This window comes from Syngnathus typhle, linkage group LG9, assembly GCF_033458585.1.
Source record: "Syngnathus typhle isolate RoL2023-S1 ecotype Sweden linkage group LG9, RoL_Styp_1.0, whole genome shotgun sequence".
Taxonomy (NCBI): Eukaryota; Metazoa; Chordata; class Actinopteri; order Syngnathiformes; family Syngnathidae; genus Syngnathus; species Syngnathus typhle.
In genome coordinates, this window is record NC_083746.1 from 7783338 (window position 1) to 7810674 (window position 27337).

The 27337-nt window shown below is 42.4% G+C and overlaps 5 protein-coding genes, 1 long non-coding RNA gene and 1 other non-coding gene across 10 annotated transcripts in view; 3 read left to right on the forward strand and 4 right to left on the reverse strand.

Moving 5' to 3' along the window:
• Positions 1-9614, forward strand: part of igf2bp2a (insulin-like growth factor 2 mRNA binding protein 2a) — a 30138-nt gene extending 20524 nt beyond the window's left edge. For 2 of the 3 annotated variants that reach the window (XM_061286649.1, XM_061286651.1), the window contains 8 exons: positions 377-512; positions 1523-1660; positions 2325-2393; positions 3697-3813; positions 3896-3970; positions 4135-4266; positions 4365-4478; positions 4646-9614. In XM_061286649.1, coding sequence (XP_061142633.1) covers positions 377-512; positions 1523-1660; positions 2325-2393; positions 3697-3813; positions 3896-3970; positions 4135-4266; positions 4365-4478; positions 4646-4744 — 880 coding nt within the window. In that variant the 3' untranslated portion in view covers positions 4745-9614. The remainder of the gene's footprint in view (positions 1-376; positions 513-1522; positions 1661-2324; positions 2394-3696; positions 3814-3895; positions 3971-4134; positions 4267-4364; positions 4479-4645) is intronic. The other variant, XM_061286650.1, reaches the window with a different exon arrangement.
• On the reverse strand, positions 3330-4756 carry LOC133159564 (uncharacterized). Its single transcript, XR_009715706.1, has 4 exons — positions 4621-4756; positions 4111-4351; positions 3721-4031; positions 3330-3626 (listed from the first exon to the last, which is right to left on the reverse strand). It is a non-coding gene; the product is annotated as an uncharacterized LOC133159564 (long non-coding RNA).
• tmem41aa (transmembrane protein 41aa) lies at positions 9261-11668 on the reverse strand. Its single transcript, XM_061286652.1, has 5 exons — positions 11420-11668; positions 11050-11200; positions 10820-10981; positions 10518-10656; positions 9261-10368 (listed from the first exon to the last, which is right to left on the reverse strand). Exons 1-5 carry the CDS (start codon positions 11593-11595, stop codon positions 10145-10147), a joined length of 852 nt encoding a protein of 283 aa, XP_061142636.1. The 5' UTR covers positions 11596-11668; the 3' UTR covers positions 9261-10144.
• A 574-nt stretch (positions 11669-12242) lies between these two features.
• On the forward strand, positions 12243-15860 carry ehhadh (enoyl-CoA, hydratase/3-hydroxyacyl CoA dehydrogenase). The gene is made up of 7 exons (XM_061286583.1): positions 12243-12435; positions 12663-12766; positions 13012-13181; positions 13386-13497; positions 13654-13758; positions 13924-14265; positions 14408-15860. The coding sequence occupies exons 1-7, from the start codon at positions 12362-12364 to the stop codon at positions 15640-15642; spliced, it is 2142 nt and encodes a 713-aa protein (XP_061142567.1). The 5' UTR covers positions 12243-12361; the 3' UTR covers positions 15643-15860.
• A 35-nt stretch (positions 15861-15895) lies between these two features.
• trnak-uuu (transfer RNA lysine (anticodon UUU)) lies at positions 15896-15968 on the reverse strand. The gene has a single exon. It is a non-coding gene; the product is annotated as a tRNA-Lys (tRNA).
• Positions 15969-16342: 374 nt separating this feature from the next.
• On the forward strand, positions 16343-26444 carry ankzf1 (ankyrin repeat and zinc finger peptidyl tRNA hydrolase 1). Its single transcript, XM_061286582.1, has 17 exons — positions 16343-16459; positions 16998-17133; positions 17214-17308; positions 17473-17575; positions 17644-17855; positions 17995-18104; positions 18315-18468; positions 18556-18778; positions 18879-18977; positions 19133-19306; positions 19381-19488; positions 19633-19906; positions 20044-20155; positions 20231-20398; positions 20467-20537; positions 20614-20756; positions 25976-26444. Exons 1-16 carry the CDS (start codon positions 16457-16459, stop codon positions 20738-20740), a joined length of 2169 nt encoding a protein of 722 aa, XP_061142566.1. The 5' UTR covers positions 16343-16456; the 3' UTR covers positions 20741-20756; positions 25976-26444.
• Positions 20404-25121, reverse strand: glb1l (galactosidase, beta 1-like). Of its 2 annotated transcripts, XM_061286585.1 has the most exons (17): positions 25047-25121; positions 24879-24960; positions 24548-24717; positions 24316-24466; positions 24021-24081; positions 23442-23536; positions 23180-23360; positions 23044-23102; positions 22848-22969; positions 22667-22707; positions 22467-22585; positions 22298-22372; positions 21899-21985; positions 21712-21825; positions 21498-21629; positions 21089-21307; positions 20404-21021 (listed from the first exon to the last, which is right to left on the reverse strand). In XM_061286585.1, exons 2-17 carry the CDS (start codon positions 24936-24938, stop codon positions 20818-20820), a joined length of 1890 nt encoding a protein of 629 aa, XP_061142569.1. In that variant the 5' UTR covers positions 24939-24960; positions 25047-25121; the 3' UTR covers positions 20404-20817. The 2 variants fall into 2 exon arrangements, with proteins under 2 accessions (XP_061142569.1, XP_061142568.1); XM_061286584.1 differs by having other exon boundaries at positions 24879-25113.
• Positions 26445-27337: the final 893 nt, after the last annotated feature.

The following is a 27337-nucleotide window of genomic DNA, read 5'->3' on the forward strand; positions in this document are numbered from 1 at the left end:
CACCAGTATTTACGTTTAAGCCCAGAATGGGTAATGTTGGTTAACTGGTTTAATGGTTTACTATTTATTCATTGGAATTAAAGTGAAATCACTTGAAGTCAATATTTAACAAGGGCATGAAATTAGGAATAATTTTAGTGTATGGTCTAATTGCACATGATGTCTCAGACTTAATGAACATGGACTAATAAAAAAAAAGTGTTGTTTATCAGCACAAATGTTTATGCCCGTTTTGAAAGGCCCAAACTTCATTAACTGCTGAGGGAGATACATGAGGATCCAATTAAAATCCAGCCCACCCCACTTTGTGATAAGCAAAATCAGCCTTATATTCTTTGTTTGCACAATGCTTTGACACATCTGTGTTTGTGTGTAGGTTACAAGACTTAACCATTTACAACCCAGAAAGGACCATCACGGTGAAGGGTATCTTGGAAGCGCTTTGTAAAGCCGAGGCGGAAATCATGAAGAAACTGAGGGAGGCGTATGAGAACGACATCGCTGCTATAAATGTGAGTGTGTGCCAGCTCATCATCTGTGTGTGTGTGCAGGTTGTATGCTATATAAGAGGCAGTAGAAGCTCAGTCATGAGCCACTGCTGGGAAAAAGAGAACATCACACGATCGCTTCACAGTCGTCTGACTCTTCCTAGAGGTTCTGACTCGCGCCTTCCTTCTCCCCGCTGTGCACGTGCGAATCGTCCCCGTAACGCTGCTCATTCCCAGCATCCATCTGATCCCCCCTATGACATCATCATTCAGTCCGAGGAGGCAGCAACAGTGTTTGTTTACTACTTGGACACATATTGATCATTTTGCTCTTGACTTCATTCAGGAAGACAATATCGACAATTTGTCGCAGTGCGGGCATTCTAAAATTTTGCTTCAAATAAAAGCCATATGTCAAAATATGAAAAAAATATATATATGGTCCACCAATTAAAAGAGGCAACCCCACAGCAAACAGTAACTTGTCGATAGTCTAAATATGTGAGCTAGTTGGACTGCCTGTGCGTCTACTCCAATATGTGAGCACCGTCTAGTGGACTATGATGGTATTACATAAGGCACGTTCCGCCGTGCCACTTTTTACCCCGCAAAATTATTCCCAAGTTAATTTGTTTTCATTACCATTTTACCATTAATACCTTCTGTACCTAAATGTTTTCATTTGTTTTTTCTTCACTTCCTCAATTAATCTTTCATCCAATTTTCCTTGAAATGTTCAACTGAATCAAATTCTGAGTTGTTGGTATCGACTTTGTGGCTGTATTCCGTAATGCTGCTTTGAATGTTTTAAGGGCTCATATATTATTATGCCTGTAGCAATAGCTAGCTTATTTTTCTCAGAATTGGAGGTAAGGGGTTCCAAAGTACTAAAACTAAAATACCCCAGGACTGGACTAAATAAATTTAGGCAGTATTCTTGGTTCAAACCTACAGTGGTCCTCCAAAAGTTCCAAGTACCAGAGTTCCCGCTTATTGAATACCCTCATCATGATTTGTCATCTTTCTCGTTCCAGCAACAGGCCAACCTTATCCCGGGCTTGAACCTCAACGCTCTGGGCATCTTCTCCTCTGGTATGCCGGTGCTGCCCCCAGCTCCTGGACCTCGCGGCTCTGCCAACTCTGTGGCACAGGCAGGATACAACCCATTCTTAGTAAGTCTCCCTCTGCCTTGTCTGTCTGTTTCTCTCGCTCTTTTGCTGAGAAACTGGTAGACCAAACAAGAGCATGACCTAACAAATAACTTAGATACCTATCATCCCCATATCTGCTGCGAATAAAATTGGGAAGCGTACCGGAAGGACAGACCATTAGGAAAATCAGTCAGAAGTGCCTACGAAGCGCTAACAGGGTTGGACGGCAGTCTTCATACACGACTTTTAGCCAAAAGCGACTAATTGTGGCCATCTTTCGTGGTACGGCAGGCCTTAGAATAACTTCGATTCTAACTTTTGATTGGCGCCGCTTGTTCCCCGAAAGAAATATTTTGTCGGCATCTCTGGCAGCCTTTGCTCCACTGTAATTAGAGGACGGTGTTGTGGTACACAGTTTGAATCCCCCCGCACACACACCGCAATACTCTCCAGAGATGAGTCAGTGCGCGTGTGAAACAAAGTCTGCACTCATTGCCGGCATCCTGATTCAGCGTGAGACGGAATGGGCCTGAATGTATCGGCGGGCTTCACAGAGCGTGTGATTCACTACGACTTCATGCCTCGAAAAATTTCCCCCGCCGGGTTGGGAGCCTGTGTGAGTGTGTCTGGGAATGTGTGCGTACGTGCACCACCCTGATCCGCTTGCTTGTCACTTCACTTGCAGAGTCACTCTTCACATCTCAGTGGCCTGTACGGGGTTCCTCCAGCAAGTGCCATCCCCCACCAGCACTCAGTATGTCCTCCAAAAAGCTGCACCACACTGACCGTTGCCATGGTGACACCCGGCCACAACATTGGCTAGTTTGCGGTGATGAAGTGTACTGCATCAGGCTGAGATGTTTTCTCAAGACTGAATTTCCTTATGTAGCAAGTGGCCTGGGGCTTATTTTTCCAATTTGTTGAGCGTATGAGGGATAAGTAAGAGGAATGACAATGTCTTTATTAATTTCATAATATGAAATATTTATATATTTTCCTCACAAATAAAAATACTCTGTATATAATATTTCTAAGGAACGTTGCAAATAAACTATAAAAGGCGGAATCTATTGGGAACAGAACTCTTTTGCAACTTTTGCAGTTGTTCGGATATTACTGGGACGTGCAGGTGTACCTAATGTTGTGGCCCATGAGTAGAATTATTTAGAATATAATTGAACACAAGAAATCATGTCTTCTTTTGCTGTGTGGCAAAATGTCACTTTTTGAGTGCTATTGGAAGGAGAAATTTTTCTTAAATCCCTGAATTAGATTCAAGGGAAAAAAAATAGCATCGAGAATCCCTCATCAGCATCTCAGTATTACCACCGCCACCAGAACACCACAAATATGTCTGGATTGAGAGCTCCAGCCCAGAGTTGAGCTAGGGCTCATTAAATCCACTCAATAAACCACAAGTACACAAATACACGAGGCCAGACGGCAAAAAGCTCAACTCTTAGCCGAATTTTGTTTGCAGGCGTCGGGTCAAAACATACAAGAGCGTTACAGTTGACGGACACCTCCGCTTATCTTAAAACATGGATGTGCTGGCAAACTTTTGTGATTGGATTTTGAAAACCAACAGATGGGTTGTTTACATGACTCATGTGTCATGTTTTCATTTTCCATATTTGCTGGTTTTGTGGAAAGTAAATGTTTTTAGTTTAAAAAAAAAAAAACAAGCATAATTGTTGGAATCAAACGTGCATCTCAAAGCACATCTGCAATTCATCACAAAAAATGATTCAGTTATCAGAATTGAAAACATCAAATTTACACCATGAAAAAACATTTCGATTTTAATGATAAAAAGTTGTGAAACTCAAATTTGTCTGTAGAGACTTCTTGAAGGCTACTTTTACATCATTTGTGTCTTCTAGTGGAAACTTTGACAGGATTTCTTTTGGCTGTCTTGCCTCCAGACTTGGCTCATGTGGTATCGAGTTCACGCTCTGTCATCTTTTCTTGTCTGCTTCCCAGAGAGCTAAAATAAAAAAAAAAGCGTTTTCACTCCTTGTGTGTGTGCTTAAAAGCATCTTTGTTTCCACCCACAGGCTCCAGAACAGGAGGTTGTCTACCTCTTTATTCCAACTCAGGCAGTAGGAGCTCTCATTGGCAAGAAGGGCCAGCATATTAAGCAGCTCGCCCACTTTGCTGGAGCTTCCATCAAGGTGCGGAGACCTCACAGTTTCACCTTCAAAAAAATTGGAATCAAATGTACGCTCCAATTTCTCCTCTCTGATTTGCCTTCAGATCGCCCCAGCTGAGAGTCCCGATGTCACCGAGAGAATGGTGATCATTACCGGCACGCCAGAGGCTCAATTTAAGGTAACCTGATTATAAATATGGCTGCAAGAAGTATCACTTGAGAAATGAGTCAATCATTTTCCTGAAAGAATGAATGTAAGCAATCATTAGTAATCATTTGAGTTCATGCCTGTTTTTCAAGCTGGTATTGTTGAATGTACCTCACGCTCTCCTCTGATGTCCAGGCCCAAGGTCGGATATTTGGCAAGCTGAAAGAGGAGAACTTCTTCTCGGGGAAGGAGGAAGTCAAACTGGAGACGCACATCAAGGTTCCTTCTACTGCAGCCGGAAGGGTCATCGGGAAAGGTGGCAAGACGGTGAGTTGATTGGCGCTTGTCCATCCGTCCGTCCGTCCATACATCCATCCATCCATCCATCCATCCATCTCCATTTCTTACTGAGCTGTTGATTTCAGGTGAATGAGCTTCAAAATCTTACAAGCGCTGAGGTCATCGTACCGCGGGACCAAACTCCAGATGAGAACGATGAAGTGTTTGTGAAGATCAGTGGGCATTTCTTTGCCAGTCAGGTACGCCAACATGCTAACAACTCATTAATTTTTTTCAACGGTCAGCAAATAAATTTGAGGTTGTCATCACTTTGACTTGTTTCGATTTATATCAAGTGCGGCCAATCAAGTCACGGCGATGACGGCATTGGCTTGAGCTAACCTTTTTGCGCTGCTCTTTTTAACAGACTGCACAGAGGAAGATCCGGGAGATCATTCAGCAGGTCAAACAGCAGGAACACAAACACCAGCGAGGCGCCGCCAGTTCACCGCAACACTCCAAGTAACCGGCGGGCGCCGACCAATGAATGTAGCCCTCCCCAAAATGGACCTCTAGTCAGACAACGGCCGCGGCCCGCGAGGGAACGCGCAGGGCAGACCAGCAGCGGCGGGATCAAAAAAAGATAACCAAAGAACTTCATCGAGGAGGGGAAGCGAGCGAGAGCCAAAGGCGGTGAGCGACGTTCACATGCACTGCCAGCCCTGCGACGCAGCAGGATACTAATATTGCGAGAACAGCTAAACAACAACACGAAAAGCGGAGAAGCGTCGTCGTCACGAGGTAAAACAGGAACTAGCACGTCACTCTGCGTATTTGTTCTCTTTAGTTGGATTAACATAATGTAGGCCTAACACGGATAAAGCGACTGTATTAACGACACAATTAAAATGAGATGGAGATGAACTATCCTTAGCAGTATTAACACAGGGTAGACGACTTTATTGACATTTACAAGAGCAACCACACTGAGCAGTTCCCCTACTTTGGAAGAAAAAAAAAAAATCAAAAAGTACTAGCCCCATTTGGAAATATGGTGAATGTTTTTTTGCAACAAGCCTCTGTGTGTGAATGTGTGTGTGTGCCAATGCTTCTCATCAATCTTTTTTCTCTTTTTTTAATCACTCTCTCATCAGTCAAATTTGGTATTGTAGGAGGATAAAAAATACGTGAACGTGTGAAATTCCCCCTCGTCTGTTATATAGTACATATATGCATTTCAATGAACTGGAATTTCAGTCGTTACACTAGTTGAAATCAAAAAGTGAAGCTTGGATATCATAATTTGAAAATTTTAAAGGGCCAATTTTTTTACCTAATTCTGAATTATTTCTTATATAATGTAGTTTCTTGAGATAGAGCTGACTGTAAGCTATTGTGGAAATGATAAAAAATTAAATCATGAAATATTTTACTCTGTGTAAGTATCTATATTGCAGACAAGTTTCACTCTTTGAATTGAACTACTAAACTGATGCTTTCATCGATATTCTCATTCATTGAGATGCACCTATATGCGCTTGGCTTAAATAATGGTCCTATTGATAAATGGTCCTATTGATAAATACTGCTACCACTTTTAAAGAGCAGAACAAACAAATGGACTTAACTACTGTTAGTCTTAGTACTCAGTAGAACCTTTTTGCGTGACGTCACTTCCGCTACTCGTGTTCTCTAATGGAACGAGACATGGATACCAAAAATAGTTATCTGAATTATACTTTATTTTCCCTTGATTGGCTATGGGCAAAATAAATATAATCTCTGAATAAAAGTATTAAAAAAAAATCCATGCCAGTGGGGAATTGAATGAACATGTTGCTGAGGAATGTGTTTAAATGGAACTCAAATTCCCATACCAACGTCACGCGCATCTTTGGAATGTAGAGCCTCAAAAGTTGTGAATCTGTTGCAAATTATTAACAAAATACACATTAAAAATAATGGAAAGTGGTATACATTTATTCCACAATCTTTAAAACTTTAAAGTCCCTGTTAAGTAAAAATAAAAATGTCTAAATCTGACACACCAGAGAAATGCGTTCTTATTAACCCTGCTAAATTTGAATAATTAAAAATCAAATTGCAAAGTATTCAAAATAAAGCTTCTGCTCTTCTGCTCAACTCTAAAACAACAAGCATTACATTCCTTGCATTACATTATTTGAAATGTGGACGTTTGGTGTCCTATTCCATTTGCAAATACAAGTAGCGGAAAGTGAAGCCATGTGACGTCACGGCGAAAAGCGTCCACGGTTTTGAATGTGCGCACACTCGGCCTTAAGGGGGCGTTACGTGAGGATGGCTGTGTGTTTTTGCATGGAGGCAAATGTGAAGGCAGGGGTGGCACTTTGATGCTGCCCCTCAGTGGCACAACGTAAGCGGGCTGGTGTTACCCTCTCTCAGGGTCCGGGGAACTTTGTTAAAAAAAAAAAGGGGGAGCGTGACAACTGTGAATGTATCAAACGCAGCCTTTTTTTTTTAACTTTAATTCCAAAAGACAACAAAGCTGCCCTTGCCTTGTTCAGCTGGCCAGACACCGTGACCTTGAATTTAATTTCCTATGCTGGCCGCGCGGGTCCGTCTAAAGCCTTATTTTATCACTCTTCATCGCAAAAGCTATTGCCACACTTTCCTCTGTGTGCGTGTGCGCGTGTGTGTGTAAATATATAAATATATAAAAAGAGAGAGCAATATTTATGAATCTATTTTTTTTCCTATTTTGTGATGAGAGCTATTGATTATGAATCAGAAGAAAATGAAAAGTCCTTTTTCTTTTTGCCCTCACTGGGACACTGCCATTTTGTTTTGAAGGGAAGCGTTTATTTTCTTGAAAATGAATATAAAGAGAAAAAAAAATGAAGAAAAAAATATGGGAGAACAGTAAAAGTGAACCACCGCAGGATGTAAACAGTGCGCATGTCAGTATTGTGATCTACCTCAGGCTTCAGGGTACCCCAGTCCAATCTTTCATTTCCCCTCACCAAACCCCCTCCCCCCCTTTTTGGGACATTTTGTATGCCTTGTTAACTGATCCTTTTTGATCCCTTTTCTTTTTTTAATGAATTTACAAAACAAAGAAAAAAACGAAAAACAAGATGAGTAGTCTATGCCACGTGACCTCTTTGCTGAGACGTGAGTTTCAAAACGGTAAATCGAAAAGTAGGATGGAACGGGGTTGTAGGTCCGAACGGCGTCGCTAAAACGACGAAAGAAAGCAAAAGCAAATCCGCCGATAGGAACTAACCAAGTGTACCTCCTAAACATGAAACAAAACAGTGTGGGGAATTGGTGATGGGTTGATTATGCTTCTTGTACCTTTGGAAACCTTGTTAATCTCTAACCAGCCATTGCAATTTGCCTCTGGTTTGGAAAATCACATTTTATTCTTTTACTGAACTGAATTTAAAAGAATGTAACAGACTTTCCAAAAGTGAACAAAGCATTGTTACAACATGACAAATTCATTTTCCTTAATGTTTTGTTTCATCTTTTTTCCCCCTAACTGTACCTCCAGGGGGAAACAAAATCATCTGTGAAAAAGAAATGTTAGAACACACCAACTGTCTAATTCTCTGTTGGTTGATAGTGATTTTTATTTCTCTTTTTTTTTTTTTAAACACAAAAAGATACACAGAGCTGCAAAAATACACTGACTCTTAAATATAGTGTACAAAAAAAAATCATGTAGATTGTAGAACTTATAGCTGGTGACACTAGTGGATGTGAGACGATAGAATTGTTCAAACGTGTACAAGAGCGTCTCACGTAAACGCATATCCTGTTTCCTGTTGTGACCTGAGCGTCACCGCCGTTTGCCCTAATCCTTTTTTTTTTTTCTTGCTGTGTACATTTGAAAATTACCTCTCTGAATCAAAGGCTGACGTTTATTTTTTTAAGTTCCTCCAGCGGTCGTGGGGCAGTCGGCGGCCATCACGGCGTCCCGGTGAACACACACACACACATAGCTGTGACCTCACACAATGCCTCGCTGCTTCCTTCTCCCGATCGTAGCTGGCGAATGTAGCGTTCCCAACAGGGGGCGCTCCGCTAGTTGACCTCTTTTTGTCTTTTCGACTTTGCAGAGGACCGTCTGTCTGTCTGCCATCTGTCTTTGGGGCTCTTTTAAGTGCGGCGTTCCCGCTCCAAGGTTGGACGCTCATCCTTTAGCCAGGATTATGCCGTTTTCTAAAATTTTTGGGGTTGTTGCTAGACTTTTAATATTCAAAACCACACTTAACACACATCACTGAGGGTGGATTAGTAGCGATGTTTAGTCATATCACAATGGTGGTTGGATAGTAGTCTTTTCCTTCTAGGTTTATTTTGTCTCTCGTCGATCCGGTTTTCTCGTCACCGACACTGTTCTGATGATGATTCTTAAAGTTTCATTTGGGTTAGACTGCTGCCTCTTGGCTGTACCACCGTGGCTTCAAATAGGCAAGTCGACGTTAAAGTCAAAATCGGCAGTCCGTTGAGCGCTGACCTCCGCCAAGGTCAAAACAATACTTGTTGGGATTTATTAAGACATGTCCAAGTATGCATTTTTGCTTCTGTAAAGAATTGGACTGTGTTTTGCTACATTTGAAATGTTAGGGCCATCTCAAAGGAGGAACGTAACACTATGAGAATTTTAGATTTGAAGGAATAAAGTAAAATTAAATTCTGAGAATAAAGTAAGAAAACCAAAATTGTATGATTAAAAATAAATAAATAATTCCAAATCCCCTTTCATTTGTATGGAGAGAGATGATTTGAGATATGAGTGTTTTGAATTGTGGTCATGAAATCAATTCAACTCAGTCAAGGCACGGCTTTGTTGGTGTTTCTTTTTACCGTCTTGCTAGTTGTAATTCTTTTTCTTCTGCGTGGCCTCAATGGCGTCGTTGTCTCTGTGTAATGCTTTTAACGAAACAAAACCCACATGAACTTCCTTGGCGGAGGTCGTGTAGAAATAAAAGTAGATTGACAAGAGGATTCACGTGTGTAAGAATAGAACATAGGACACGGTAGGGCAGAGCGCATTTGGATGACTTCAACTGCAGCAGTTTTTTGTTCAATGACGTTTGGATGCCAGACGCTTCATATAGCACTAAACTTTTACTAGTGGTTTTACACATCTCGCCATTTGGGAGATTCCTCGTGTGTGAGTGTGTGTGTCCAACAAGTGAAACCCCTCCAATGTCCCCCAGGCAGTCTCTAACATGTCAATAGGTCACTGATGATGTGCGCCGGACTGACATGGGGTCCGCGTTTTGACGCTTTTTATGGCGGACCTGTGCCTTTCTGGTCCCCGAGCGTACTGTTGTTTTGACTTGTGAGTGAACTGTATTGCTGAGCAAATCTGGATCTGAGCAATAAACACCATTTGAAAGATGCTCCCTTGTATCTGCTCTTTTTTGAAAGTAGGTTTCCAACGGTGGCGCACACTTACCAGTACAGTAAGTAGATTTATAAATTTAATACAATTATATTAATAATACATTTAATAAATGGTAATACAGCTACCATTGTTATTTTTGTAAATGCAGAAATTTATGCTGTATACAAAGTATGAATAATTGAAAGGCTTTCTGCTGCATGGGTGAAGTATACATTGACTAAAAATGAAGAACTTCCATCTATTTTCTACACATATACCTGACTTTGGCAAGTTACACTTGATTGTCCAGTATTTAAAAGTCAAAGTTGTATTTTCACTTTACAAATGCTATTTTGTACTCTGTTCCGTTTTAAGTTGTCAAAGCTAGAATTTTCTTACTGGTGAGGTAGATGTTTACAACAGTCAAAAGTTGTGCAACACGCACAAGTGCCTCTCCCTCTCCGTATGTGCCCTGTATAGACGAACTGTCATCAAGTTTACCGACAGTCAGTTCTAGTAGTTCAAACGAACAACCCACGTGATGTGTCAGTGGACCTTCTTGTTGTCGGAGAGTCCGTTGTGCTCGTGCGTCGTTGTCCCTTTGAGGTGCCGCTGGCCGTAGTGGCGGATGAGAGCGCCGGGCAGCAGCGCCGCGCAAGCCGTGGCCAGAAGTTGCCAGAGACGCTGCCAGGAGAACAAGTGGTCCAGGGAGGAGACCTCCGCCAACATGACGCCAGTCTGCACGCAGATGAAGTTGTAGGGCAGCAGACCTAAGAGACAAATTGACACATTAAAACAAAGGTATGCATGTTCAACTGTCATTCTCGCTGTGGAGCAGTGTGAGTTCGAAGAAGTAGCAGCGATATAAGTTGATGAGTTCAAACTACAACCACAGTCGTCTACCAGCTGCTTTGCTTACCGATAAAGACTGAGCAGAAGAAGAAGGTGACGGGAATGTTTACGACGGGGGCGGACATGTTGAGGAACCAGTTGGGTGTCATGGGGAAGAACCTCAAGAAGAGAAGGAAGAAGAACAGGCAGTCCTTGTTGTCTTCCACCTGAATAGGAAGGAAGGAAGAACATTCAGATATTAAATCATCTTTCCCTATACAAATGAATGGAAATGCACTTATTCCGTTCCATCTGCCTTGATAAAAAAGAAAACAAAAAGCAACACAACTCAAAGAACAAAATGGATCACGTGTGTTTGTGTATGTTCACCTTCCTCTGGAGCATGGCCACCTTATCGGGGAAGAGGCTGACGATGTAGTGTTTCCCAAAGGCCTGAGACAGGAGATAACAGGCGGTGGAGCCCACCGTGGTGAGCACACAGGCCAGCAGCAGACCCCAGTGCAGGCCGAATATGGCTCCCGCTAAGATGTTCTACACAAAGGAAAAAGGCTTTGGATGGTTGTGAAAACACATCACATGCATTTGTGTTCTGATCTTACCAGGAAGGAGGATCCAGGGATAGCGAAGGACTGCTTGTAGAGGTAAGCGCTGCAGAAGAGCAGCAACACATAGGCCGTGTGCTCTGTCTTGTAGAATTGAAGAAGCTCAGACAGCTCCCGGAGATCCTCCAAGTCGGATGGAAACCTCAATCTGAAACAAACAAAAAAATAGACCTCAATAGTGGACAGTAGGGAAACGGAAACAAACAGGAGCGACAGTAAGACCATAAAACAGTTGTAATAATGTAACTAACTGCAGTTAAGTGTCTCTTTTCTTGTAAGATAACTAAAGCTAGACGTAATGTAATGTAACATTAAATGATGGTCAAGCTTAGCATCATTCATTTACAGCTTTTGAAATGCCCCCCACCTGCTTCTTGTGTCCTCGGTTCTCTCAGCGGACCCTTCTGCTCCCGAATCGGCATGTTGGGTCTCGCCAGCCGTCTGAGCGGGTCTCGGCGGTCCGGGGGGCAAGTTCAAAGATAGTAAATAAAGGTACAAGGTTGCAGCGACGACCACGCAGACAAGTCCGATGAGTGATCGCATATTCGCCACTCACGTTTGATTTGACAGCAAGAACAGCTGGGTCACGTGACAGTCGCAGAACCCGCAAACGGTCGTTACGTCACTTCCCAACTCGTTGACGGTTGTCACTTGACCTTAAAATAATATAATACAATTTCGACTAAGAAATAACAGCGTTTTATTATGGCGATGAATAATTTTTGCAGACTGTCAATGGCGTTGTACGGTAACTATAAAGATCGAGTGAAAGCATAGCATAGTTTAAAAAAAAAAAAAAAAGGGAACCATAAGAAAAGTGTGAACCGCCCATTTCCTGACGTCACTTTCATCACCAGCGTTCACCCAAAGTTGTTAAAAAAATGTCAAATTTGTATTAATATTTGAGTGTAAACAAGTGCGAAAACAAACGTGGGCGCCCAAATAATGACGTCACTCTCCCCCCAAAAAACACACGTGGGATGGTCGTCAAAACCCGTCATATTTGAGTCAAAAAGTATGCATTTATGATCAGAGTTTTCGGTGTAAAATTTACACTACTCGTTTGTACAACATTTTTAAATAGTTAATAAATAAATGCACAAATAAATACACTTATTCGTATATTTTCCTCCAAGCCACATGGGGGCGCTCCGACTTGTGCTACGAACGATGGAAACAGCTGTGGACGCTGTCATGGCCACAAGGCGAAGAAAGTGTGCTAAAGTTGAAGTAGTTCTGTCAGCAAAAACATTCAAGTTTCAAAGTTCACTGCACGCAATAATAAAGGAGCAATCGCTAGTGTGGCTAAATGGCTCATTATTCTCGCGTTTCGGGAACTGTTGGCTTGATTACGCTTCAAAATCCTCCTGTAAATGCACTAAGGTAAATTGTGCAGATTTTCTTTGGAGATGTATTCTTTTTTGCCACGTTTTTAGATTTGCACAAGCTTTTACGGCACTGTGCGTTTATCGGGTTCACTCACACGACTTATTATGTATTATAATTATATATATACATATTATGTGTACATAATATATATACATATATGTATGAATTAGGACTGCACATTTTTGACGGTCCCGTAACAAATAAATGTTTGTATTTTACAGCGCGGCAGTACGTCAAGGGATCGTGGACAATGTGAAGAGAGCGCTCAGTGATCCTGAGGTGAAATCTGTTGTCATATGTGGACAGAATGGAGTGTTTTGTGGTGGTAAATACAATGTAAGACACAAATATACACATACATACGTATAATCTCAGATATTTAGCCACCGCCTTCCCCTAATTTTAAAGGAAATACAATTTTCATTTTTGGGATTTTTGGAAAAAACATTATTATTTACTATAAACATTTTATTTATTATTATTTATACAAATTGAGAAGCTTACATTGCAGAATGTTCATAGCAGCATTCAATATTGCATATACCCAACACTTTGTGCCTTTATTAACAGGAGCAGATATTAAAGAATTTGGGACTGCCATGACTGGGCCTCCACTGGTGCCAATGATCCACGCCATAGAGGCAGCGAACAAGCCAGTGGTGGCGGCCATAGAGGGGGTCGCTCTAGGTGGAGGCCTGGAGTTGGCGCTTGGCTGTCACTATCGAATAGCTCATTCCAAGGTTGGTTCAAAATTCAGATCTTAGTATATTAAACAATGTCCCAAGCAACTCTGAGATACTGTGGTATCATATTGCAACCCCCAAGTATGTAAAAAACATACCAGGAATTTGACTCCAGTAGTTTGAGCCACTTTGATAGCAACAAAAGACTATGACGCATTATTGATGCTCACCAATCATCTTCATCTCTGGTCTCAATTTCAGGCTAAATTGGGGCTTCCAGAGGTGACTCTTGGTCTGCTACCTGCTGCAGGTGGAACCCAACGTTTGCCGAGGCTCACTGGACTACCGGCAGCTTTGGATCTCATTACCACTGGTAATAATGGGAAACATGCTTTTGCACATTTTTGGATAAAAATATTTGTAGTCTGTGTAGTGTTCTTAAATGACCAACGGAGGTCAGCCCTGAGCATGGTTTCTAATCTAATATTTTCAACACGCAGACTCACTGACTGTCATATTTGTCTCACAGGTCGTCACATCACCGCTGCTGATGCACTGAAACTTTCAATAGTCGATCAACTTACTGATCACAGCGCTGTGGATGCAGCTGTCAAGTTTGCCAAGAGTGTTGCAGGTGAAACAAAAAAGCAAACTACAATACTGCCAAATTTGAATAGTTTTAAAATGCCACGTTTGGCCCACGGTAATGATCGTGTGGCTAAAATAGAAAAGTAATGGTGGACTTTTTGGAAGTGATTGTCTGAATCAGCCCCCACCCCCCCCCCCCCCCCCCCTTCAGACCAGCCTCTGGACACCCGCCGTGTCAGCAAGCAGCCATGTCTTTGCCCTCCTGACGTCGGTGCCCTCTTTGAGGCAGCGATGCAGAAGGTCCGCCGGAGTGCCCGTGGAGCCATAGCGCCGGTGGCTTGTGTCCAAGCGCTGCAAGCGGCCGCCACCCTGCCCTACGCCCTGGGCATGCAGCGGGAAAAGGAGCTGATGGCCACGCTCTTCACCTCTGGCCAGGCTCGAGCTCTGCAGTACAGTTTTTTTGCTCAGAGAGTTGTGGCCAGATGGAGCATGCCCAGTGGCACACGCTGGGACAGCAACAAGCCAAGAACCATCCGGAAAACAGGGGTCATAGGTAAGGCAATTAATATTGCACACAATGCCATTTTAAGGTACGTATGTGACTATCTTGAAATAGAAATTCAATTAATTTTGACAAAACCAACTGTACAATAAAAGTAAAATCGTCCTGTATTTCACATCTTTGGTCTTTTTAGGGCTTGGCACAATGGGGAGAGGTATAGCAGTCTCCCTTGCTCAGGCGGGGTTGTCTGTCGTTGCCGTGGAAACCCATGAGAAGACACTGAAGGAGGCAAAGCAGGCCATATCAGGGATGCTAGAGAGGGGGGCCAAAAGACGAGGGGTGGCCCCAGTACTTGACCTGATCACCTACAGTCAAAACCTCCAGGCAGTAGCCAATGTGGACCTGGTCATCGAGGCTGTGTTTGAAGACGTAGCCCTGAAGGAGCAAATCTTCCAGCAGCTGTCATCCATTTGTAAACCAGAAGCGTTTTTGTGCAGCAACACGTCCTCATTGGACATCGACCTTCTAGCCTCGCGGAGTCGCCACCCAGAGCTGGTGGTCGGGATGCATTTCTTTGCCCCGGCGCACGTCATGAAGCTGCTGGAGGTGGTGTATGGGTCACGCTCCTCTCCTGAAGCTGTGGCCACCATTATGAACGTGGGCAAACAAATGGGAAAAGTGAGCGTGGCTGTCGGTAACTGTCGCGGATTTGTGGGCAACCGCATGTTGAAGCCCTACCTAGAACAAGGCTTGTTCTTGTTGGAAGAGGGAGCCACGCCCGAGTTGGTCGATGGAGCCCTGGAGGAGTTTGGTTTTGCCATGGGGCTCTTTAGAATGTCTGACCTCTCCGGGATTGATGTCGGCTGGAAGGTTAGGAAGGGAGAAGGTCTGGTGCAGCCTGGCACTACAGTTCGAGTCCGACAAGGGCGTAGGTACAGCCCCCTCGCAGATCTTCTTTATGAGCAAGGGCGGTTTGGACAGAAAACAGGTCGCGGATGGTACCGGTACGACAACAGTCGTGAAGCCAGGCCTGACCCGTGGCTGCACAGCTTCCTGGAAGGATATCGAGCCCAGAATGGCATGGCTGCGCGCCGCATAGATCCCCAGGAGGTGCTGGAACGCTGTCTGTACACCCTCATCAACGAGGGCTTTCGCATCCTAGAGGAAGGAATAGCAGCCGGACCCGAAGACGTAGACGTTATCTACGTGCTTGGCTACGGCTGGCCCAAGCACCGTGGCGGTCCCATGTTCTACGCCAGTATGGTGGGCCTGACCAAGGTCGTGGAGAGGCTGGAGTACTACCAGGGGGTCCACCCCGATGTGCCTCAGCTGCAGCCCTGCAGGCTGCTCCGTCGGCTGGTGGCCGCCGGCAGCCCGCCTGTCCACAAGTGGAGAGATGTTATCAAGAAAACTCACAGCCATCTTTAAATCTGCATAATTTGAATCCACCTCAAAATGGCATTTATCTAATGATGGCTGATTTCATAGATGATAATCACATTCCAAATATGTATCACAAATTGAGCGCAATTTTCCAAAGTATTTGAGTAACCATATTGTATCATAGAACAGGATGATTTGCTCAAATGCTTGATGAATTCTTGGTGGATTGATTACAAACTTTTGTAAAGTGGTCGTGATTCAGACTGGATTCTTAATTTCACACACACAAAAAAAAGACCGCCCGAACAGGGACTTGAACCCTGGACCCTCAGATTAAAAGTCTGATGCTCTACCGACTGAGCTATCCGGGCTCTTTCCGAACTTAGTAAATGTATTGTTATAATTGCAATAAGTGAAGTGCTTTTAGCGTATCCTAGTTTTTCAAAGGTAGAATAATGGTCTTTGAAGGATCTGAAGCTCTTTTGTACCGAAAAAGACCATTATTATAACTCTAAGGATTCGTTTTCAGCAGACAGTGACATCTGTTGGCACTTTTGGGTTAAGGCAGTGATTCCTTCGAGGGTTGTGACAAAAGCTTTATGTGAATTCTACACCACACCTACTATAAATACTAAGCAAAAAGCTACGAGTACATATTTTGTCTTCATTCCACATTTTATCCATCATTATTTTGTAATAGTACATTTAAAAAAAACGATTGATTAAACGACCGAACCATACACATGGTGACCAGTAGAGGCACTGTTGTAGTACGTGCTTTACACAACACCATTTAATGCAAACGGGGAAGTAGCTCTTGGTGTGTTAACTTACGTCAACATAATTTTCGTGCCAATACATGGTAAGTCGATTGGTTTTTAAATATGATTTGTAATCTTTGTTGACTATAAATTCATCCGTGTGTTGTAATTGTTTTTAATGTCGAACGTTAGCCTGGTACATATTTATGTATTTAGCATTGGGTGAATCCATCCTAATCAATGACTAGCCACTAACTAAAACGTCTCAAAACAGCACGGACGCACATTACACAATCTTTCTTTTATCCTTTCTCAACACTTTCTTTCCCTAAGTCAAAGATTCTAAAATATTAGTGTTAATCTAAGCTCTAATTGTTCTTGGACTTACTCAAGACCTTCTAGTTACCATACAAGACTTTCAGATCTGTCAGGTCGCTAGTTACAGGTTTATTTAGTCTATTCCAGAACCAATTGAAACAGCATTTTGTTACTATGCGACTCAGGAACATTAAACCCAGTCCTGAAAACGTAATTTTTCACGGCTGCTTCTTCTTTAATCAAAAATAGTTTCATCTTTTCACCATGTTCTTTTGTGATTTAACTTACCTTACCTAACATCTGCTTTGAATGTCGTTCCAGGTGTTTGACATGAACCCAGCTAATCCAAACCACTGCTCCATATTTGACTTGTCTTCCAAAGATGAGGCCTTAACAGGACTCAGAGAAGTTAACCCCATCCTAAAACAAAGTGCTAACAGAGAGCCAGCCTTAGAAAGTATAAAGTGTTGTATTTTCATGATATATGTGTTATGTTAATAATGAACCGTTGTCACTGTTGGATTTCATTGCTTTCAGAGTTAGAAGATAAAGCGTCGGAGGATGTCAGAGAGATCTCGGATAAGCTGGCCTGCTCTGCCTGCAGATGCTCCTTTATTAACCGTGAAGAACAGGTAATCACTTTTACCGTAGAACCACAGTTTATGAGTGACCAATTTTACAAACTATATTTTTAAGACAATAAATTGAGTCAAGGAACATATTGAATTTGTTTTGCTGTGTTTATGGACCAAGAATTTTGACATGAGTTGACATAGCAAACGTGTCAAATTTTCAGATGGAACACTACAAGCTCGACTGGCATCGATTCAACTTGAGACTAAAAATGTCAGGAAAGCCGCCAGTTACTACAGAGGAGTTTGAGAGGAAGACAGGAATTGGTAAGGAAAAAATGTTTGACACAGTTGGACATTATGTCACTTATACACATGTCCATTTCACCGAACAGGAGATATGTCAAGTATCTCAGGTTCAGAGTCTGACTCGAACGACGAAGAATCCGATAAGGGTGAGGGCGAAACGGACTGGAGCGCCGCTGGTGGGGATAACGACAACTCGGATGATTCGAGCTTAATGACAAGAAGGTTCTCCAGCAAAGTGCTCTTTCAGGATTCAGCGGGACATTACTTGTCAGTCTACCGCTGCATTCTTCACGGAAAGGTAAGGTTTAACACTAGAACCCTTTCTAAGCCTACATTTCTCTGAGAGCTATACTAAATTTATAAGTAGTACCAGAGAAAGATTGTTGAGTGACTTTTTTATTTTTGAAGCTGGTTTTAATTATATTTTTATTTATCAGTCAAATGAGGAGCAAGATTTGGAGTCCTGCTTAAAATCCATCACTAAGAGGACAATGTGGATAATCCTCATGACAGGTGGCGGCCATTTTGCTGGCGCAGTATTCCAAGGGTATGCTCGTCCTTTTTACTTTTTCACTTGTGTGGAGTTGGCTGGTGAATAATTCTGACTTCAAGGAATTGAGGAAAATTGAGCCCATCAAACTTGTAGTGGAGCTGTTGTTTTGTCAAATGTTTTAAAAAAAAAAAAAAAAATTAGGCCAACAGACTATATTTCTCACACTGTCCAATGTTTCCTACCATTATGGTTTCACTTACTAAGGAAAGAAGTCCTTCAGCACAAGACCTTCCATCGATACACCGTGCGGGCTAAGAGGGGCACCGCTCAAGGACTCAAGGATTCTCAAAACCGCAGTCACACACCAAAGTCTGCAGGAGCCGCGCTAAGACGCTACAACGAGGCGGCGCTAGTCAAGGCAACCACCGCGCTACCTTTGCACGTGACGTTTTTTTTTTTTCACGATACCTAGAGGTCCTAACTTGCTTAATGTACATTTTTACAGGATATCCAGGATCTTTTGATGAACTGGGGAGATCACTTGAAGGAAGCATCAGCCATTTTTATACGAGCTCCAAGCTACATTAAGACAATCTTCTTTGGCGGCCGGACAAGTCCGCTCGAAAAGAAGGACGGCAGAATTTGCAGCATTCCCTTCCCCACGCGCAGGGCAACCTTTCGGGAAGTACATCGGGTTCACAGTGTGCTTTCCACAGTGGATATTTACGGTAAATTGAATGATTGCTAACTTGTATAATATGTATGTGTCGAAGTGGTTTGTCACACAGATGTTGTATGATCAAATGTTGATGCAACCTCTTGCTCCAGGGAAGGACACTGACCTGTCCACATTCAGCAGTGTATCAAAGAAGGCATGGAAGAAAACTGTCCAACCTGCAGCGCCACCGAGAACAGAACAAGAGGAAGGTCAGTTTCAGTATCAGAAACCAACTCTGTGCAATTTTACACTGCCATAGTATAAAGTTTATTGATTAGACATCGATCGATGTCATCTCCATAAGAAGGGTCATGAAATGTGTTATACCACTACGACTATCAATTTGTTATTGGTACAACCGTAGAAGATATCCAGAGCAGCTCAGATGAAGAGGAAGGAGGTGACATCCAGCTTGAGATGGTGGAGTTGACCATTGGAACACAGGATCTCAAGGAGTTTGACATCCAACCCTCCAGACACAATAGGAGGAGAAGGAGGAGAAAGAAGGAGGAGGAGGAGGAAGACAAACATGAGGAGGGTGCGTCTCCTTATGGAAAGTCAAGCGTTTGCTATTAATTAATTGTAATGATCATCATAATAATTCTTTATCAGATGCGGGAGAACTTAGTAACACCGAAGCAGACGACATAAATGTGGAAGCTGACACCCCTCAGCAAACACAACCGAAGAACAAGAGTAGGAGGAAGAAACGAGCTGAAGGTAAATTAACACTCGACATTGAGGGAAATCTCATTTCAGTAAGCGCCAATAGATTTTTTTGGAGGATTCTTTTGCGATCCTTCTATGGGAGGAATGATTTAGTTGAGTGGTTCCACTATACGAGCCTGTGTTGTCCTCCCACAGAAGCACCGGAGGACTCATGGGACTACAGTCTGAGGGACGCGCTCTTCACAGCCTGCAAGGTCGGAGATGTAGATGCCTTGGGCCGTCTCCTCCGTCTTTCCGAAGAGCCTCGGGAAACGTCGGTTGACGAGCCCGCAGATACCAGCATTCCTGTGACTCTTCTTAATAAGCACATTGACTCTTCGGGCTTCACTTTGCTGCACGTTGCATCAGTGGCTGCACAGAAGGCTGCCGTCAGGCTGCTGCTGGATGCTGGAGCTGACCCGGCATGCAGGTAGGAATAGAATTTCTTTGATTTTTTATTTATTTTTTCTTTAAATACCTGTGAAAACTTGGTGCTCCATGTACTATAGAAGTTTGAGGGGAGTATTTCTCAATTTTGAAATGATGTAACATAAGCTTTTCTCCCAGTGATAAGAAAGGGCAGACCCCGTATAACGTCAGCCCCGACAAGGACACCAGGAACGTGTTTCGGAAGTACATGGGCGAACATCCCGACAAGTACGACTACAACAAGGCTCGGGTAGGAAGCTTAGCACGTCGACTTTGACACGTGCACGCAAATGAAATCGACTTTTAGCATCTGCTCTCCCCAAAGGTACCTGGGCCTTTAACGGCAGAGATCGAATCGATGAAGACTGAGAAGAAAAAGGCTCAAAAGGCGCTGAAAAAACAACGTGAAAAGACACTAAAGGAGGAGAAGAGGAAACAGGAAATGGAAGAGGAGGAAAAGAAGAAATTTGCGTCCTTATCAGATCGGGAAAAGGTGACTTCTGTTCTTGTGCAAATGTTTATTTAATACAGCCTGTATTAAACAGTTGTTTTGAACACCAGAGAGCTTTGGCAGCTGAAAGGAGGTTAGCAGAACAAGTAGCGGCAACTGGAGTCAGCCTCTCCAACATCAAGTAAGACTCTTGTGTGGCCACATTCGAAAAGTGTCACAAAATGTCCAGCAAATGTCAATTTTGTCCTTTTCACCAGGAGATGCTTTCAGTGTGGTGAGTCTCTGCTGGGCAAGATCCCGTTCCAATACCTGGATTTCTCCTTCTGCACCCCTCGATGTGTGCAAGCGCATCGCAAAGCTAACGCTCCAGTAGGAAAGAGCTAAAGACTCTAAAATGAAGGTACTGCAGTAATAAAATATTTTAAGATGGAAACAACATGTTATTGTTTCAAACTTGATGGTCATGACTTAGCAGCTTTGGCTTTGAGGAGAGGTCGGTCCATGAAGAGCACCCTTGTATGTACTGGTGCCTCCTCCAGCTCCAGCACGGTGATGTTGTTGGGCAAGGTAGCGCTGAGCAAGGGTCCGGGAACATAAAGTGTTTGCTGCGGTCCTCTGGTTGGCCAATACCGCCCCAGATTGACACCGTTGATCCAAACCTGACCCTAACAGTGGATCAAGATAGGCACACTTAATTAAATTGTAAAGCGTTATTTAACTGCGCTAACCTACCTTTGTCCAGTCATTTAACTTGAGAAAAGTGTCCCATGCTCGACCACTCGGCTGCAGTGTTCCCATGTAGACGCTCGGTCCAGTGGAAGGTCCGTTTGTTCCATTGTGAAGGCTAACCGTGTGAGGCCATCCAGCAGCAATGGCGCCATCAATGTCCAAAGGGTACATCTTCCAGTCAGTGAGTACATCTTGGCCCAAGATTAGGTTGCTGATGAGACCCTGGAATTGATGTAATTTAGCCTTAAAATCATTGGTACTCTTATGAGTCTTTTCTTCATGGCCCCTTCTGTGCTCTGCTTCTTGCCGTTTGTGGGTTTCCACATGACCTGTAACTAGACGCAATACCTGCAAAATACATTGCAGTGACGGGCCCTCATGTTCACTGACAAACAATGGATTGTTGCCTTGCCTTGTTGTCATTGATATGGCTGCCAAAATTAACTCTTCCCATATTCTCCACAAGAATGTCCATGATGTCCCCCTGCTGTCCAGTCACGTTTATCACCAGTACGGTGTCTCTCTCCAAGAGACCCTGGAAAACCTGTTCACATAATTTCACCCAAATAATAACATTCAAACTCTATGTTATTGATGTAACACACAAGTTGGTTGCGAGAGCTTACCCCATTGACGGACACGTACGCGCGGTCACGAACACCATTCATGGGAGAGATGAGCGGTGTGGGCTCTGCAAGGTCCCGGGGAAGACTGGTCCGATACAGCATGTAGCCGTAGTACTGAACACAAATGACGCGTTACATTTGAGGCAAACCAGCAGCCAGGAGATTTCTGTTTTGAAAGGGACGTTACCTGTTTGAGCTCCTCAAAAGTCAAAGGGTACTTTGATAAAACAGGCTCCACAGAAAGTGTGTCCAATAGACTGCTGATGTTGCCCACCTGCGGGGGAAACATGTTTGCATAAAAGACAAAGTACCGAAAATGGGATTGCCGGCAAAAAAAAAAATCAATTAAAAAAACTGCAAACAACTTATTAGTAAGCTTATGCATTACAAATTTGCATTAAAAAAGGATAACTGTGAGCTATAAATATATATATATATTTTTTTAAGTCTGAGTTTCAAGCTTTCAACTGAATCACTAAAATACTGTCAATGAACTTTTCTACAATTTTATGCATTGAGATGCACCTTGATATAAAAAATGGCTTCCTGGAAATGATACGTAATACAACTTGCAGTAAAAACTTACCTTTCTGAGCATCACAAAGCCGTAGGCAAATTTGGGAGTAGCGGGTGGCATCGGTCCGAGGGGAATGCTCTTAAACTGCAGAGAAAATGACACGATGCTGTTTTTCACTACGTGTGCAAGTGTAGGCGTTCCATTAACATTGTGTAGGTGGTGTGTCAAGCCATCATGCCGTTTTAATGACGTCTCGGATGGCCATCAGTTTCTCTGTGGGGTCCCCTGCCTCTGATAGCGGGGCGTCATAATCGTAACTCGTCACCACGGGACGGAATCTGGTGTCATGGTCAGCGCCTTAGCATAAATCGTGACAAGAGTTGAGTCACAAAGAAGATATTAAATACTGCAAATATAGGCAGTGACTTTAAACCCCACCATTCCAGTAGCCAAAGTTGGTCCCTCCTTCAAACATGTACCTGGGGGAGGAGGGAGGTGGTGGAGTAAACTAAAGCTAAACTAAATCGATTTTAAAATCAAAATAGAGGTCAGCCAGCTTCTACTCTGGAGAAAAAAGAAAAAAAGTACTTAACGTTTGTATGTATACATGTATACATACATGTTGACGTTAGCGCCCATGCTTAGCATCTCTGCTAACCCTCTGCTGACCTTCTGAGTATCAACCATGGCATGTTCATCACCCCAGTGGTCCAACCAGCCAGTATAATACTCTGAGTTGACCTGCAACATTTCACAAGAACACATTTCATTTGTGCCAATAAATACCGCAAGGATAACTTTGTGTTACAACTCACCAAAGGACCTTGCGGTTCAAACCGCCTTTGCCTGTTGAAGGCTTCTGTTATGTTGTCACCTACGCAAAAGCAAACACAACTATGACTTCCGATCAAATACACTGTTCTTAAAGACCATTCCCAGCAAATGCCAAACCTGTGCCAAAGTCCACAGTGGCGTATAATCCCTCCAGAGTCCCGCATGTCATTTCCTTATCCGTGTTGCCATCGGTGGTGAACAGGACGGTGTCTTGGCCCAGAAAAACTCGCAGCAGGGTCCGCAGGTGACGCATGTAGTTGTAGTCACAAGCGTAGTAGCTTCCGTACTCGTTCTCAACCTAGCGGTGACAGACAGCGGAAGCAACCGGGAGAAGAGATTTGGAGGTTTCACTTGAGAAACAATGCAGTTATTCCTTTACCTGGACACTAATGATGTTCCCGCCATTAGCATACAACCAGGGTGTCATTTTGGGGAGGAGAACAGCAAACCAGTTAGTGACCGCCTGTAAATAATCTGGAGAAAAAAAGTACAGTAATTTAAAGATATCAAGCCCAAAAAAGGATTTCCTGTAGGGCTGCAACTAACTATTATTTTAATAATCGATTAATCTATTGACTATTTTGTTGATTAATCGATGAATCGGATTTAAAAAAAAGTTAATTTCTGTCCCTTTATTGAAACACGGGGCATTATTTGAGATTGATAGTGCAGAATACATGAATTATGAGTCAATTAATCATTTGATCTGTAACCTGTTAAAAAATAAATGACAAATTTTGTTTTTGTTTTTATTCATTGAAAAAATAGTCAGCTTTCATGGAGGACAACAGATAGTAGAATATTTATTGTTGACAAGTTGAAATTCTGAGAATCTTGACAATTTTACATTTAAAAAAGGTATCAAAACGATTAATTGATTGTCAAAAATCACAAATTTAATAATTAGTAGTCGATTAATCGTTTGGCCTCTAATTCCTCCTAATTTCGTATGTTGTACCTGTATCAGCTGAGCGTAGTCTTATGTTGTTTCTTTGGAGTAACCATGCTGGTAACCCACCCTATAAGAGAGAAAAAGTCTGGTTACTTCACTGTCGTACAGCGAGGACATTTTGCCGTTGGCTTAAAACTTTGCAACGGTGACCGATTGACTTATCAATCTATCCGGTGGGATGTTTCAAATTTTCTATCGAACCAGAGGTTGCCCACAGATGGACTGTGTTAGAGGAAAGAGACTCCTCTGGACTTAAAAACTTAATTATATGTCTTTATTACATGATTTTATCATTCCTCACCATCTCCCATTCAGCACAGATGTATGGGCCTGGGCGCAAGATCACCAAAAGGCCTGTCTGATTGGCCAAATCCAAGAAGTGCTCCAAATCCCGATCCCCTGTGAAGTTGTGGATCCCTTCCACTGTTTCGTGGAAGTTCCAAGGAACATATCTGCGTGCAGGGCCAAAAAATATACCATCAGATAGTCCTACATTATTGACATAGAAGTTGTTAATAGTTCTCCAGGCTTACATTTGGATGGCATCGAGGCCCGCCATGTACATCTTGAGCAGCCGATCCTTCCAGTAGAAACGTGGGATTCGGGAGTAGTGGATGCTGCCTGAAACATACTGAAAGGGCTGCCCATCTTTTAGGAAGCAATTTTTTTTATAGTCTATTGTGAAGGATCTCTTAGATGACAACTGCAAGACAAAAACATGTTCTCAAAGTTAGACTTAGGAATGGACGATTCATTGATTTTTATCAATTGATTGGAGGTAGGACAAATTTCTTAATATTATTGACTTAATTGATATGTGAAGTATTTCAAAGAACAGTTTACACGTTTCATATTTTCGCTTACCCCTTTGGCAGGAGAACACATACAGCTCAATGTGATGAAAAACAAGACACTTGCGTACATTTTGGTTGCCTTTCGCGTTTCCCTCTAAAGAAGCCAAAACATGTCTATTTCTATTGTGTTAAACATTATTGTGTGTGTTTCGAGCACTTAAACTCAACAAGTGTGAACCTTCTAGTTTGCTGTTACCGAGCTGGACGATGCGCCATCATGTGACCTACTGTGTACGTAGACGGTGTGCGTCTTTGGACTCATAGTAGTTAACTCATTCGGCTTTTACTTGTATGTCAATGTCGTCGCCATATTGGATGTGGCACATTTGAACCATTAGAGAAGCTGTCTCATTCTTGTGCTTCTTGGAATAGTGTAAAGATGTACATTTATAATAATCAGATTTAAATTACACGCATTTCTTGAGATAACAGTTTCCCCATATCCCAGCAGTTGGATATACGGGTTTGTTTTAATCTAGTTGGAATTTAAAAGACCAAAAAATATTATATAAATTATATCCTCCATGGGCACAAGATGGCGCTCCAGAGTAGCTGATTCTATGCTCAATAGAGTTTGACATATTTGGCAATAAACACGGGTTCACTGTTCTACGTTCAGATGATGGATCCACAACATACATTTGCCACATACTCCCAAGTATAGTTAATCAATATAGACGACATCATTTCTTACGCGCTGTCATTGGCGATCAATGAGAACGATGCCATACTTTTTAGCTGTCATTGGCAATCAATGAGGGTGGTGACATCTTTTGAATGACTGGATCATTTCAGCTGGTTATCAATAAGTAAGCTGGCTTTGTGATGACGCATAGTCTTTCTGATGGTTCATTGTGATACCGTGAATGCAGTATTGTGTGTGTGTGTGTGGGGGGGAGATGGGTCATGAGAATACACACGGAGGGGAATTCACACACAAGTAATATAGAAAGTAGTGAAGTATCGATCTGTCAAGATGTTAAAAAAACGTCCAACGTTCTAGTTTACTACCTTTTATTGGAATCCCCTCAATTTGTTTCTGAGAAAAGCGCCCAGAATTGATTAATAATTCAATTTCTATGTGCCTGTCTTTCACCTTTATTACAGCTGCGTGTCATCATACATTTTACTACCAATGATTGGACTTGGTAAACGGATGCAGCGCTGTCATTAGAAGATCTGTGGCTGGGTGTGGATGTTTTTCCACGATTCCCAGCTCTCAAGCTTGGCAGCAAGGTGCATTCATCTTTTTCCTTTTTTTTTTTTTAATCAGGATGACTTGTTAAGCCCGTGGCCTTCATGTTTTTCTCATGGTGCTTCTCAAGAGCATGTCTCCCATGTAATTGTCTGGAACTGAGCCACTTGACATGGGTAATGAGTAACTTATTTTGAACACACGCTATCCTGCTAACTTCTAACTCTTTAAAATGTTTAAAAAAATGCTGGAAGACTGTTATGTAAAATTAAAAATTCTAAATAGGCCTACATTACAGTCTATATGTGTGAAGATAAGTGATGAAAATGTGCAAAGACCGTGACTGTGTAGTACTGAATTATACACTTTTTCACATTCAAACCTTTTTGCCATGTTTGTTTTTCTGATGTTTTTGGCATCTCGTGATGCACTAAGGCATCCAGCACGAGTCCTCTCTTCTTATCTATACAAGAATTTTAGATGTTACACCCTCAAACATTTTATTCCACTGATAGTGGCTTTCTTACTGGACGCCAGAGTCGACATCCAAATAAAAAGTACACGAGACCCAACCTCACTCCAATCATTGAATCCGTCACAAGCCATCAGAGAGAAGCAACCCTCCATCTGTGTCCACCTGTTGACAAGTCATCATAACAAGAAATTGCCAATATCATTTCTAAACACACAATTATTTTGGATTTGGTGTGCCGGTGTGATGTTTCAAAAAGTATGTAGGTGCATTGAGAAGAAGCCACAAAAAATACCTGGCTGTTGCAGTTGGCACATATTTTAGTTACTCAATTTTAACCTGGTCCATCAGCACTCAACTTTTGCTCAATCCATAGGTGGCACTAATTTAAACTCAAATTAGCAGTAAATCTTTAAGTTCCATTTCTTACGCTTGGCTGCCATGAAGTGTTCATTGCATAAAACGTGTCTCAAAGCTTTGATAACCTATTCTTCAATTCCGTCTAATAAATTGCCCAGTTCTGATATTAGAATATCACGGAGAAGTTCATTCTGGTCGTCAAAACGTAAACTTCAAATATTATATAAATTCAATAATTAAGTTAAGGCCGTGTGACTGAGTAGTGAGTCTATATAATAGTTTTACTTTTTGAAGTGAACTACCAAAACAAAAAAGGTTTCCTACAATATTCCAATTTAGTGACGTGCACCTGCACTCAATGTGCAAGATATGATTTGAGTGCACATCGCTGTTACACATAAAATTTTGATCAAAGCCCTCAAGGTTCCTGCAACGGCAATAA